The sequence below is a fragment of the Ammospiza caudacuta genome, chromosome 6, assembly GCF_027887145.1.
Source record: "Ammospiza caudacuta isolate bAmmCau1 chromosome 6, bAmmCau1.pri, whole genome shotgun sequence".
In the NCBI taxonomy this organism is placed as follows: Eukaryota; Metazoa; Chordata; class Aves; order Passeriformes; family Passerellidae; genus Ammospiza; species Ammospiza caudacuta.
In genome coordinates this window covers 25370053-25385246 of record NC_080598.1, presented here as the reverse complement: position 1 = coordinate 25385246, position 15194 = coordinate 25370053, and the positions used below count along the sequence as shown (strand labels likewise).

General features: G+C 40.6%; 1 protein-coding gene across 1 annotated transcript in view; it reads right to left on the bottom strand.

Annotated features, from left to right (window-relative positions):
- The window catches only part of HSD17B12 (hydroxysteroid 17-beta dehydrogenase 12), an 81904-nt gene that overhangs the window by 23503 nt on the left and 43207 nt on the right, over positions 1-15194 (bottom strand). Inside the window, 3 exon segments of the mRNA XM_058806366.1 lie at positions 3639-3683; positions 4562-4626; positions 9091-9201. Of these exon segments, the coding sequence (XP_058662349.1) occupies positions 3639-3683; positions 4562-4626; positions 9091-9201 (221 nt within the window).

Genomic DNA, 15194 nt, shown 5'->3' with positions numbered 1-15194 from the left:
CAGTACTGGCACCCTTGGCTTTCAGGACATTAAGCCAACAGCCAAACCAAGTTTGTTTTCCCAAGTGAAACTAAAGGCTGTAAAATACAAAGATGAATTGACTCAAGAAGATGAAAGATGAACACTTGAACACTTGCTGGTTAATGAAAAAACCCAGGGATTTTGACCTAATATTTCACTCAATGCCACTAATATTTGTGTCTCAAAATGCAAAAAGATATCCAAAAGTTGTAATACAAACCCACATTACCTGAACTGCTACCAACAACCATTAAAGTTCTGTTATTTAAATGCCTCCAGAAGCTTGAGATCAGACTAGGACAAGAACCATGAAACTACATTTACTACCTCATCTTTTTCCTCATTTATTTGTCAATTCAATCCTTGTATATGACTGTATTAAGTCTCAAGCTCTCCTGAGAAAATACCACAAACGAAAAATTTTTGTGCTATTTATGGCATCAAGACCCGTAACACTTATTTTTTTGTGTGTTATAGGAAGACCAGAGTAACTCCTGCACTGCACATCACCATAAAAATGTGATATTGCCCAGACTGCTTAAAAAGCATCTACTTTGGCTGGGGGAGAAGATGGTATTTTGTCAATTTTTTAACCAGCATTTTAAAGACATGAGATTTCCAACATGTTTCAAGTAGTTTTATGTGGCTTATCTTCAGTGATGTACAGGCTGCTTTAAAGGCACATCACTGTAATCAACACTTCCTGCCAGACTGAGTGAACCCCAAAATTGCATGACTTCATGGTTCATGGGTGATGTAATCCAACAGTGCTCTAAGGATGTGATGGGGGCAGGCAGGGGAGCATGGAAGAGGATTTGGGAAAGACAGATTTTAAAAAGTCTGACTGGGAACAAATTTTCAAAACAGCTGCCAAAATTCCATAGTATTAGATACTTTGCAGCTGGGAAAAATCAGAACAGCAGGACCATCTAGGCTGCAAATTTGTCTTGGGAGGTGAAGATCTTGTCTTCTCTCTCAGTGTACCCCTTCTCACACACTGCATATCCCCTAGGAACTCCAATGAGCTGACTAATGAAGAAAAAGATGGATCAAAAAGTTATACTTAGAGCAATAAAACAGATTTCAGCATTTCTGTGCTAACTATCCAGACTTTCCTACTGCAAGTCCAAGGGGTGTTTCAGCCAGAACTGGAGTTACTTGACATGCACACCAGAAGAGTTGTGCTGTCCAAAAGGTGCTGCTGATGGCACATGGTGTAGGTTACTGAGAGGACAGGGATATCAGCATCTTTTAGGCTCTGAGAAAGGCTGGTCCAAAAGGCAAGGAAGTGGATGCCAATGCTCTAGAAAATAACAGCACAAGTTATATGCCATCTCTGAAGGATCTGGAGATACTGTGGGTAGAGTGTGAACAGGTAGTAGCTCTGCTTCTCCTGTACTTTCACACTTCAGCAGACCTTCAGCTTCTTGCTTAAGAACTTGTGCTCTCTTCCATCACAAATTTGATGTTATTAGTCAGATAAGAAGAGAGAATATTTTTATTACTGTTTTTAAAAACATACACACACACATATATGAAAAAGAGATGGTATCAACCTCAAAAACAGAACTAAAAACAGAACTAGTTCTCAAAAACAGAACTAAATATTCACAGGATTACATCCTAAAAGTCTGCATAAAACCATAAACAGACTTCTCATAAATTTATTTTTTTTCCTACCATGATTCTCTAGTTCTATGGCTTCTCCTGAAAAAGTGTCTTACAGATGGCACACATCTCTAATGTGTTCTTCTCCCCAAAACACTAAGCATCTGGCATGCCTACTGTTTAATTACACAACACGCTCGTGCAGGAGAAAACATTTGCAAGCTTGGAATCTTATGCTCAAATTCTGATTAAATGCAGTAGCAGGAGTTATTCACAGTCAAGGAAAAAGTTTTCAAACAGAAGCAAAAACATTATTAACACTCAGCAAGCAGATCTTGAGTAAGTTTCTGCATGTGCAAAAATAGCCATTTTAGAAATTTGAAGAGGTTGAGAGGATGCAAATTTTACAAGAAGCTGTATGACAATTTTGTAAAATTGTTGATAAACACTGACACTACAACTAAAGCATTAGTCTACTTTGGAAAACAACACAGTCTAGCTGCATCTCTGGAACTAAAGGTGTATGCTGAATTAAACTACTACTCTACCCTCCCATCTTCAGAAACACATATTGAAGTAGTTAATCTGTAACTTTTCTACTCTCACAAAATGCTCCCAGGAAGACTGACACCCCAAATTCTTTTAATCACTGAATAGTGCACTCCCTCTGCTGGCACAGCACAGACCTCACACCTCAGCAGAGGAGGTCTGTGCATGACACTTCTTCAGATGTACACCTGATGCAGCTCTGTTAACTTAAATTACTTCCTTAAGAGAAATTTTCCTTAAGAGAAAACTCATTAATAACTGACTTCTCTGATCCTGTAGGGGGACAACAAGACACCATGGATTGTCCTTCTTGGTCAACTGGAAAATCTGTACTTGTCAGGCTCACCGTCATTTTCCAGGTGAAAGGCTTCTGAAGACTCACTGTTAAGAGCATTTCTAACTTTCCAGCAAGTAGTTCTGAGATGTCAAATCAAACACACACAGATGTAAGAGCGTGCAGCAGCAAGCTGACATTACCAACTCCCATTCAGTCATGCAATGGCTGCATTTTCATTGTTTGTCTGTGTTTTAATAAAGTGTGAGAATCTTATTAAAGCATTGTTTTAAGAGGTGCTGTGCCTCCTCACATGGAAACCAGAGTTTAGATTCACCAAAAGAACTGTACTAGATGAATTTAGTACTTGACCTAATCAGAAGAGCTGCAAAAAAATCTTTAGAGCCATCTTTGAAACCTCTAACATTTTAGCTTTGAGGCAGAAGGTTAACCCTCAGCTGATAGAGATACACTGTTATGCAGTGTATTCTGTATGCAGAAGGTTTAGCAGCCAATAGTCACAAGGAGTTCCATCAGCACACACTGCTAACACACTAACAGCATCCCTGTGACGTGTAAGCAACTATTTCCTCTGTCCTTTTTAAGCTTTGATATACTAAGATGAAAATCTTATTTTTGAACGGGCCTCATGTTAATCAGCAAGAGAACAGCCATATGTTTTAGCCTCAAGTCATGCTGATTTCTTCTCAATAAAACCTTCAGTTTAAATATTCAAAAGTGAAGGTAACTTCTGAAGTAAAGTTAATGCATGCTTCTGTGAGTTTGGTTTTCCCTCTTGCTCATTTATTTTGCAGAAAAAAATGAAGCACCTTTTCACTAGTGTACAAAAACCTTAGACATGCAGAGATAAGGGCTGCCCACCCCAAGAAACACAGATGCAGGGGAAGAAGAAAGAAGCATTTACAAGGACTAGTAGAACAATTGTCAAAAATCATTAGGTGCTGTTTTGTGTACTTACCTTGCTCCTTTCAAATAGCTAATAGGCATCTTTGCAACAAATTACATTTCACACATCAATCAGAACAGTCCAATATTCCAATTAGAACCGCTGGGTTTCTCTCCAAGACAAAAAGTGAACCTGTAGCCTAACAGGCCAAAGTAATTCCCTCAGACAACTGAGTCTTGTTTTCTGGTTTTGAATTATCAAGAAGTGTTGCTAACTTACCTTACAAACAGACATGATGTTAATGTTAACCATTTTGTCGATCGTCTGCAAGAAAACAAAGTTTTGGGGTTCACTCATTTTAAGTTATTTGAACAATATTTATACATCCTCTGGGCTTAAGTGCCAGGATAAATTATCTGCCTTTTCTCCTTGCCTACCTGCTAAAGTATCAGGAACAGTGTCAGGCTTTCAAAGCAAAGTCTATGAATTGCTCTTGGTCAGGTTTCATCTTTGATTAGGGACTTGCATTAAATATAGAACCACACAGGTGTATCACACTGACACTCTATTTCCTAACACTATTCAGTACTTATGAATTTTAATAAATTCTTACCTTTGACACGTGTTTTAAAATTAACTACTTATTTTACTCTTCACCATTTCAGTGACTTTAAGTTTATTCGGATATATTTAGCAACACTTAAGCAGAAAACACAGCGGACCCAGTGAGCTACAGGGGTTTCAGAATGAAAATCATGCACCAGTGAAATTGTTCATAATCAGGAGTTTTCTATGTATCCAGTACAACCAAGATTGTCCCTACATTATGAACTGTCTAAAATGGTCACATTAAGTTTTTAAGTGTTATGGACTATGCAGCTTTCATCCATGAAATTGCTTGCTCCCCCCTTCAGTCACATAGGAAGCGCTCCAGGACAAGCTAAAGCAGCTCATAAACAACAGCCAGATGAGACCAGGGACGGGAGCAGAAGCAGCAGGGAAGAGTACATAAAGAACACCACCAAAAAGTGAGACTGCCATCATCAGCATTGTGTTATGCTGCTTATGGAAATCTCCAAGCTTTTGAACACTTAATTCTAACCAGAAAACCTCATTATGTGGGTTCCTTAACCAAACCTAAATACTTCTGAAATATCTGCTAACCCCAGTAGAACACTAGAAGGTACCACAAAAGCACTTACCTTCTCCAGCTCTGGGATATCAATAAAATATTCAGGATAAGCATAGGATATTCCCACATTGTTGACTGAAAGAGAAGGATGAATGAGATCACATGGATGCCCCCTGATTAATGGCAATTTTCAAGCAATTAAATGCTTAAAATGTTGCATTTATGACATTCTAAGTGCTTTGGCCGAGTTCCCTTCAGTGTCAGTATCCCCGGGTGCCCGCGGTGGAGGGCGGGAGCACACGGACAGGCCATTTTCATGCGTGAGCGTTAGTTCTGCATTGTTTACCAGCTGCCGAGTTCCCCACCTCGCACCCACGCCCCACAGCGCGGGGGGCACGGCGCTGCCTCTGCCCCCAGCGGGGGTGTCTGCGGGGTGTCGAGGCAGAGAGCAGCTGCGTGGCGGGGCAGCGGTAAAGCCGTTTCACACCTTTTTCCCGATAAATCAATACCCCAAGCGCGCTACGAGCCCAGCCGCACACCCCGCGGAGGGAGCGGCGCGGCGGGGCGGGGAGCGGGGCGCAGTGCGCGGCGCGGCCGGCAGGTGGCAGCAGAGCCCAGCGCGGCGCGTCCCGCGCCCCCCGCCCCGAGCGCCGCCGCGCCCCGCGGGGGAGAGGGAGCCGCCGGCCGGGGCCCCGCGCCGCTGCCCGGCCTCCCTGCGCGGAGATTGCCGCGGGAAACCCTCCTCCCCGTCACCCCCACACCTGCACCGAGTTACTCAAACCTCCTCGATTCGCTTTTTTCAATACTTTACACTGGCACGGTTTTATTCTCGGACGTGAAACCAACAACCCGTTCTCTAAATCCCGGCCCCAAGAGGAGAAAACTTCTAATTCTGTTCGAAAACAGAGCTGCTCTGCAGCCTCGAACTCCGCAGAGCACACTGATATGGAGACAAAAAGCAGCAACCAAAAGGGATCTCCGCTTCCTAAGTATCTGTTGTTCATCTTACGCAAGTGAATCGCGTGACATGTGGTTGCTGTGGCAACATTTTACATTTATATAGTGTCTTACACCCCAGAGAATCCCCAAGTGCTGTGTATGCTCAGCAGCACTGTGCACCTCCAGGCAGAATCTGCACGGGGACAAGAAACGTCGTCAAAAGGCACGGATGGCTTTTTCAAAAAATAAAATAAAATAGCCCCTCCATCTGTGCCAAAAGCTATCGTTTTAAGACCCAGCCTGAAAGATAATTTAGGTATCAACAGAGATGCAGGATGTGCAAGAAACAGGAGGAAGAGATTCTGGCAAAGTGCACCAACTTCATTCGGAATTCCCTCAAGCTCTTTTAGTCCAGATCTTAGTGTACAAATGGAAGTTCATTAGTCATGCTGTGTGTTTCAAATTTTTAACTTTTAGATAACCTTTAAAAATTGAGGTGAGGAATTGAGGGGAACATGGAGTTGGCAAAATCCCAGCAGACATTTGCTGTATTTAGAAAGAGTGAAAAGTTTTTAAAAGGAAGGCGATACAGTCTGGCTACTGCCAGAGTGAACCAAATTTTTTTCTTCTTTTCATCCAAAAATAAACTATTTTTCGTTCCATCTCTCTAGAAAGGATTCTGGCTATGAATTGTGGCAGGGTTATGGGACTAATCTTGGCAATTCTGTCCAAATTTAGAATGCTTATATGATTCATGCTACAGAGACAGTCACACGGAATTCACACCCCTTACTGCTGACTGGGTCCCATTTTCTGCAATCATCTCTGCTGAAAGTTTGTAACAGACCATTAAAAATCAGGTTTTGGGTTGCACCACCATATTCTAACTAGAAAAAAATGGATAGCAACAGGGTAAGATACTGTCCAGCACAAACTCCTTTCAATGATCAGAGCTATTTAAGAATGGCAAAAGGAAGATTTCCCACCTCTGCTTGTTTAACATATTGCTGTAGCTAGCACATGTTCGAAGTCACTGACAGACGCTGTTTTGAACACACAGCAAAACATTATGCAAACTCTTTTAGCCTTCCTACGTGGGTGAGAAGAAGCTTCCAAATAAGAAGTTTACAAGGATTTCAATCTGTAAGTACTTTAGTTAGACTCTGAGCAACTCCATAATTAGAAGCTCATTCTTGAATAGTATGTGTGGAAACTCCTATGTCTCCAAGTATAAGGTTAAAAAATAATCAGCACTGATCACTGGCAACTGTGCTGTGCTACCAATGCTTCTCATACCTACTGTTCCAGATGAGACCTGAAAGAAGAAAATAGGAACCTGAGAACTCAACCCTTATGGCTGTTCTCATTTAAATCCATGTTTTCCCTCACACTAACATGGAAAACACAGCTCAACAAAAACTACAGTCTGGATTCCAACAAATATTACAGAATTTAAAATCTAAGGCACTAAAGCATGAGATTAATTATCATAAAAGTATTAAAATACTATCCTACAGGAGTAGCCATCATCTGTGTGGAAAAATTACATTGGAAATGGTTGCTATTAATACAGCTATATCTGGGGGAAAGCCAGTACCCACATATCATGTAATCTGGTGATCTTGGGCACAACACCTACTAAAACTGCAGGGGACTAGTTAGAATAGAGGTTTTTGTAAACCTACACTGACAATGGCTGCGAGAAAAACAAAAAAGCAGAGGAACTCAGCTAGGGAATACACAACTCCAGAGCATTTAATTGCCATTTTTACCATGTTTTTAGCCTAGGCGATCAAGCAAATAAAAGCAAGAAGCAGGCTCTGTTTAAGGAATGTGCTTTGTTTTCCTGTAATGAGCTTACACAAAACTTGACACACACACACTGCTTTAGTGCCCAGTTTGTGTAAGGCTATAAAAAGTCAGATTTTCATTATTTTGTAGATCACCATAACCTAATCACAACCTAAGAAATAATAAAAACCCTTCCAGTGTGGATATGTACCTAGCACAGTAAAAGGTTTGCTGGTGTTTTGAGACATTTAAATCCTCTACCAGTCTGCAGCAATTGCTACGTGACAGGCAGCTTGCAAGCCTTAGAGTCCCTGAGTGGATTTTGACAGGACAGATTAGAATGTACATTAATTTTACTCTTCAAAGTTTCTTTGGAACTTATTTCCTTCAGAAACAAGAAACAAGGCATTCACAGCTGTGTCACGACTACTCTTTACACAAAACACATCCTTGGCAGTTGAAGTTACTTCAATGGCTTTGAATTTTTATAGCAATTAAATGCTGGATGCCTTGAGTTGTATGTACTCAAGTCTGTTAGAAGTAGTAGGGAGCATTCTGGGGTTTATCCTTTAATGTTATTTTTAATTGCATTTTTATATACACTATTTTCTTAAGCATTCTTTTCAAACATTGGACAACAAGATTCATCTACTAGCAACAAAGTTCATACAGTATATTATCATATATATAACAAATTTGTTTTGAAATACACCTAAAACACCCCACAGTTAAAGCTCCAATTACTGCACTTCAGATTAGTAAAATGAGTTTTGTAGTGAGGAGTGCTTTATCAGATGACAGGTTCTAGTAGATGTCTGAGTCACATGATTTTTTCCATGTATTTAACCATCACAGGTTCTTATCCCTATACTGACTAACCACAGAAATACAGGATATGCACAAATATATATGTTTCCAAGGGGAAAGAAAACCAAACAGAAAACCAATAAGTAATTGCCTTTACCCCCCTGTTCAAAAAGGATTCAGTTAAGCTGCTGGTATGTTGAAACTCTTCTTAGCTTGTGATAAAACACCTACCTGAAATCACCTCAGTTCTACATTTGACAAAGTAACTGGAGGGATCACCTTGTCTTTTCAGGGACTCCCACACCACTTACACTCCTGTGATGTAGCAAACCATACTCATGCATATTGTCCTATCAGCAAAAGAGACAGCTTACCAACATGGACAGAAAAGGCTCAGGACTTTGGAAGCAGGAGACAGTTACTTGATGTTCTATTGTAATGATTGAATTTCAAGAGCTCTGTAATTAAAAGTTCATGGCTCTCCCACAGGGCTGTACTCCTAATTGAATAACTCCTAAGATAAGTATGTGAAGCTTGCTTAGGACCTAAGATGGCATTACATCATAGAACCATACAATACATACAATAGAACCATACACTCCCTTAGCTTAAAGCCATTGCTCCTTGCAACATGCCTATTACACAAGCCCTGCTAAAAAGTGTCCCCATCTTTCTTACAAGTCTCCTTTAAGTACTGAATGAGCACAAGAAGGTCTCCCTGGAGAGGGACCTTCTCCAGGCTCAACAACCCCGAGTGTTCACATCACAGTGTTTGCAGTCACAAGCTGCAGTCAAAGGCCTTTAACAATCACAGAATAACACACTGAACACATTCAATAAACATCATAAGTTCCTAGAAAGTAGGCACACATGCAAGCACCATCTCATGTAGTGTATCAACAGCAAGCTAGAAAACACCTCAAGCATGCAGCAACATAGCCCTAGTCAGACAAATAATAGTTTTTGTGAATTAGTCTCAATAAACTTCAATATGGGAAGAAGTCAGTAGACACATCAAGACAAAACACCACAATGAAAGATTTAGAAATATCAGATACAAACCTAAAACACCAATCTCCAGGCCTTCCAATCCTGTTTTGATTCCATTGTAAATATCTTCTCTCTCTCCAAAGTCTGCCACAATGACTTTTGTTTCCACTTTGTACTTCTCCCCTAGAATAAAACAGTTTTGAGAAGTCTGAAATAGTTTACCATTCAGATATTAAGACTGTATCAGTTATTAGGTTTCACAAAACATTTTAAGTAGCTATCATTACACAGGAACATTTTCACCTCTGCAAGAGGAATCCTTGAATTTTAACATTACCTGCACAGAAGTTCATGACATTAAGCCACTTCTGATGACAACATAAATTCTCAAATGATTCTGCACATTTTATTTGTAAGAGACAAGAAAGGTGGCAAGATAGCAAATGATACATTTTTGCATAGAACAGAAAAATGGAGAAATCTGGAAGCACATGTACACAACAGCATTCACGTACAGCTTGACAAGAACATTTTTTTTCAACTTAAGCCAAATGGCAAATTAATTGCTTCAGACAAAGCAAAACAATTCTGTATTGCCCTCCCTTTTCATTCTTACTTCTGGTCCCATAAAACATTTTGAATCTTTAGTTTTTTGAACATGTACCAAGAAGAGAATGTGTGGGTGAACAAGAAGAGCAGAACTTCAAATCTGATCATTCCAAAGCCCTTCTGATGTGCTGTCATCTCCAGCCTTACTAGAACAGGAAAAATACACGTAGGCAACTACATTTTGAAAAACAAGAAGGAACGTAGTAAAAATACTTCATATAAAAAGCAACTCTGCTTTCATCAAGCTAAATTATATTGACTTAAAAGCAGTACAATGTCCTCTCAGACTTCAAAAGAACAGAACAGTAGCTTAACATTGCAGCATCTCTGTTCTGCTGCACCCGACTCCCACCCCAGCATTCCTTAAGGGACCTGTATACAGCTCAAGAAGGATTTTGCAGCACTTTGCCCCCAGCCATTCATAAAAACCAGTGCCATGTTAAAGGAAAAGAATCATTCACAAAAAAGATTAGAAGCAGCCAGATTCCCATGATGCTCCTTCCCATTCAAGGGAAAGCCGTGACTCCCATGATCCTGCCATCCATTCATGCAGAATCATGAATCTACTGAACTCACTGGTTTGCTCGCTGCCTCCCCTCCCCCCCCAATATCCCTAATGGCAGATGAAATTATTTCTGCTCCTTTTCCCATCCTCAACCTCTTCATCTCTCCTGAACAGCTGCATTGTTTAAAAATCCCCTGAGATGTTGCTATGTCAAATGACGACGTAAATAGCATTAAGCCCCTACTGCAGCAGCAGCCTTGTGATCGCGTCAGAAGAAAATCAAGTTCAACACTGGAGGGGGGGGCATAGAAATAGTCTATTTTTGAACACAGCTGCTCTAATGTTTAGCACACACATTTGGTTTTTTACAGGACACAATATTAAGGACAACATTAGAGGCTCATCTCATATGTGCAAGTGGACTGGATGGGCAAAGCCCAAGTCACACACTTTAGACACGTGCCATTTTTAACTGTTTTGTGGGAGTGCAGCTGTTGTCACTGCCACTCACATGCTTTGTGAAATGCAAGCTGTTTAAAGGACCCAAACACCATTCTCACAAACTTGCTCAATTGGTACTGTCCTTTTTATACTAAACACTCTTCATTAGGATTGCCACTAATCCGTCTTTAAAGCTTCCTGAAATCACTGCAGAGATAGTGAGAGGACAAAGTAAAGACAAATCTGAATACTATCAGAAATAATACATACCTTTACTATATCTAACACTATAAATAGAAAACAAAAATAAAAGTGTTTGCACTACTATTTATATGAGGCCCTTCTTTGATCCTTTAGAAAATGAGCAAAGAGCCATTACACTTATGGCAGTTAAGCAATACACCTATACAGAGCTGCAGCATCCTTTGTGGGCAGAATGCACAGTACAAGGTATAAAACCATGTGAGAAGTAGAAGGCTGCCCACTAGTATAGCCAGAGTGGACAAGGTCTTTGTGAAGTTGCTCACACAAGCACACAAGACTGTCTTGCCCCTGCAGATACCACCAGCTGATCAAACCCTCCCTTCCCATTTCACAACAGCTTCCAGGTATCCTGTAACTTTTTCATACCCTGTGCACTGTCACAGAACCTGCAATAGATGGGAGGATCCCCTACATCAGAGAAAAGACTATGAGATACACCTGAAAAACCAAATGACAATGCAAATTACATTAAGTCACTTCCGTGTAAACTTGGTCTAGTAGTCAGAGCACGAGGTGCAGAGAAGAGCAGGTGTACTCTGCTCTGCGTGAAAAAATGGAAAAGGGAATTTCCTTGATCTTAAGGATTAAGATGTTCTCAAACAGATGGGCTGCAACAGAGTAGAGCACGTTGCTATTTTATCTGCCAAAAAGACACTGAGATGTAGAGTAATAGAGAAAGAAGCAAGTAGGCTATGTCCTTATCCAGGGTATGTAGGATATCAGGTATCTGGGCTACTGCTGTCCAAGAGAAAATCTGAAACTCCTTAATGGAGCTTTCAGCTTGAGGACCAGGAGATACTTGAGAGCCACAGGGAGTGAAAGAAGGGTATAAGCCGTATTTGCAACCACAGCTAGAGGACCTGAAAGAGCCATTACCTGCCAGCATGTCCAGCATTCCTGATGATATTTTGAAAAGTGGATCTGATGTTTTGTCTTTGGAACTGGTATTTCAAATACTCCTTAGCAGGAGACTAAATATTACAAGCACCAGGTTGTCAGTAGTTGTGCAACCGTCAGTCATCACCTATCCATAGGATGGCAAAGGACATTCAGCAGATCTCCTTCACAATTCCCAGTTCTGACACACTAGTGTCCTAATCATCTCATTTACTAAAAAATTCAGTTGAGAACAATATTTACCCTACAAATAAGTTTGAACCTAAACATTCACATGTCCAGCTAATTTACAGGGTCTGTATTACCTTAGCCAAGACATCTGATCATTTAGCAAGATACCAACCGTGCTCAAAAGTATCCTGGTAAACCAAGAAAATCCTCTGCAATCACAGCATCGTTTGAGAAGTAGATTGTTGACCATAAACAAATTTTCACAGCTGTGGAAAGGCTAAATGAACCAACAGTCCCAATAGTGAGAGCAGGCTGGTGTAAACAGTGTACAAGACAAAAGATGAAATTAACTTTTGCAGAAGATACTGGGATGTATTCTTCCCAAGATCCAGAGAGCAACCCAAGAACACAGACTCCAGAGGCAGAGGCACAGTGCAGTCCAATACAGTGGTCATGCAAACAAAAGCAATACATAAGATATACACTGAAAGGGGAATATAAGAGAACTGAAAAAGTGGCTATTTTTGTAGTGGTAAAAGAATTACTGACTTACTGAGTCACATTCCCATTGTGCATTTCTGCACAATACAGGATGAGACAGTCTGGAAACAAATACACTATTTAACTACATTCTTCACACCAACAGAAGTACAAACACTTTCACACACAAACCCTTGAAGGACACATTACTTTCAGTATCCTCAGAAGAGGACTCCAAATAGTGTTTGAAACCTTAGCTAAGGTGTTACTTATTCCAAATAAGCGTAAGAAAACCTTACAACCATCCTGAGGAACAGCCAACAGGACAACACCTGCCTGATTTCTCATCTAAGATCGTCAGTTACAATATCAGTAGGTGAAGCAAAACTTAATTCCAAGGGCCAGATATGTCTGACTTACAGGAAACATATCCAGTCTTGCTATGCAAGGAAAATGCTAATCTTAACTATCAGGAGAAGTAGGGCACACCTTGTCTACTAAAAAGATTCACTTGCAAAATAACACCACATTGCCTAGAACACCAGGGGGAAAAAAAAAATCACACTGTAATTAAAAAAAAAAATAAAGCGGAAAGCTAGAAACTACAGTGAGCTACACTAAATAATAACAAAGAACTGTAAAATGGCAAAGAGACAACCATTTTCAATTTTTTAAAATTTGTTTTAAAGTATTTTTAAGTTTGCAAATAATTGAAATCAGCAGCCCTCCTGAAATCTTGGTTCTTGGCTAAGAAAATGCTAAGGAAGTTTTCAGACACAGACAAACTGCGCTTGAAAGAAGGTTCCCCAAGAGGAGCCAGCCTGTGTATTTCGATGCAACAGCAAACATAAACCAGTTTGGTGGTCAGGAGAAGCAGCTCAGTTTACCAAAGAGAAGCAGCGTCAGGGTGTCAGTCGTACCAAGTCTTGCTGGGACACATGAAAATTACAAGATCTTCATCCCTAATAAAATAACATTAGTTCTTGGACCACCTGCTTCAAAGCAGTTTGCTGGAACAGCTTGAATTTGCGCCTTGAGGCAAAACCAGTCAACTTTGCAGAGATGTTTGAGATACAAGGCCCACATTGTAAGCAGGTAATGGGGATGGTTCTTCCAAGATCAGGGAAAGGACATTAAAAACTCTTGCTAGAAGTGAAGCATCTCACCACTTTACATTCAAAGCCAATATAAATATTGCCATCACAGTGATACAGTATAACTCAACTGCTTGCAGAAATATAAAAAAAGTCTCAGTCTTTAGCTTCAGGACAGTCAGAAATTCTAAGCAGTAGAAAAACAGCTCTCTGTTTTTCATCATACAGGAGAGGACAAATTTGTTTAGGTAAGGAGAATCAACTACATCCACAAATAAAGATGCCATCTTCCCAGTATCACTGCAGTGGTAAAACTCATCCTAATCCAGCACTCAGTCTCCAGAAACAGAGTTTGTAACCTTTCAATATAGGGTAAGAAGCTGAGAGATGAAAACAAAACATTAAAACCTCCTTGCTTTTTAGTACTCTATGCAGGACAGAGATGAAGAATTTAAGAGTATAGAGTGGCTGCTGAGAGCTCTACAAAGTATTTGGTTGGTTTTAAGGGAGAGCCATTCATTTTGGGAATGTATCCAATTTGGGACTTTCAGAGTTCACAGAAGTAACTCATAGTGTCATGGATGGATGGAATTTGTTTTCCAGAAGTATCAAGTACTTCCAGACTGGTGGTAGCAGACGTAGAAGCATGTTAAAATCAGCTGGGTATAACAAGAGCTAGTTTTTTGAAGGGTCTGAAACTCTAAAGCTGAATACTGATAATCGAAGAAATCACTAAAAGGAAGCTCTGTTGCACCTGTTGCAGAGGAAGCCTATGCTGTTCCTGCATAACTTAAGATGTCTGCCTACAATTTAACAGTATTTGCTATGTTTCCATAAATTGTTTTAAGTATATGCATATGAACACTTGGTCAAAGCCTCTAGGAATAGGTTCCAATTCCTTTCATTCAAGTACACATGCAGGACTTCCAGGGAATTCCTTACATAGCACAATAGTTGCACATGTAATGTCACAGAAATAGCTTCCTTAAAAAGAGAGAATATTTTAAAAAAATCTAATCACATACAGCTGTGGAGCAGGTAAAACAATGACAGATCTTAATTTAAATGTTCTGTTAACTTTAAGTTTCAATACACACAGACATACAAAAGTCAGTTCATCACTTCTCAGCTTTCACAGATGACTTCAGCTCTCCGAGCCAAAGTCCAAAAACCATTGAGCCATTTGGGTGCGTAAGTTTTTAATGTGTATGTACAGTACTACAAAACAGAGGGAAAACACACTTTATTAATAATTGCCTCCATTTGCTCTCCTCTGACTTCCATTACATCAAAATACATTACAATTTCTAAAACACACTAACCAAGTTAGAAACACATTCTGAGCAACGCAGGATCAATCAATAAGGCCATTCACCCAAATATTGTGCTCAGCATTGCAAGCTTTTCTAAATCAAGCTTGTTCTAATTACCAAGCTAACTAAAAACACAAAATCAAGCAGGCTGTGACAAACAGCTGCAGAGGCTGGCAGCCAGGGGGGCTGCACCCTCGAGTGCTGGCAGTGTTTGAGCGCCTGCAGGCAGCCAGGCGAGCGGAGCTCCCCACGCACCCCTGGCCCCGTGTGCAGGCACGGGGGGCTCCGGGGCCCCGCACGTGCGGCCGCCCCCGCGCTGCGCCGTGCAGAGCCGTGCTGAGCTGTGCTGCCAGGAGTGGTGATTCCCAGAATAGCTCTCTGCAGCACAGCCCCGAAATATCC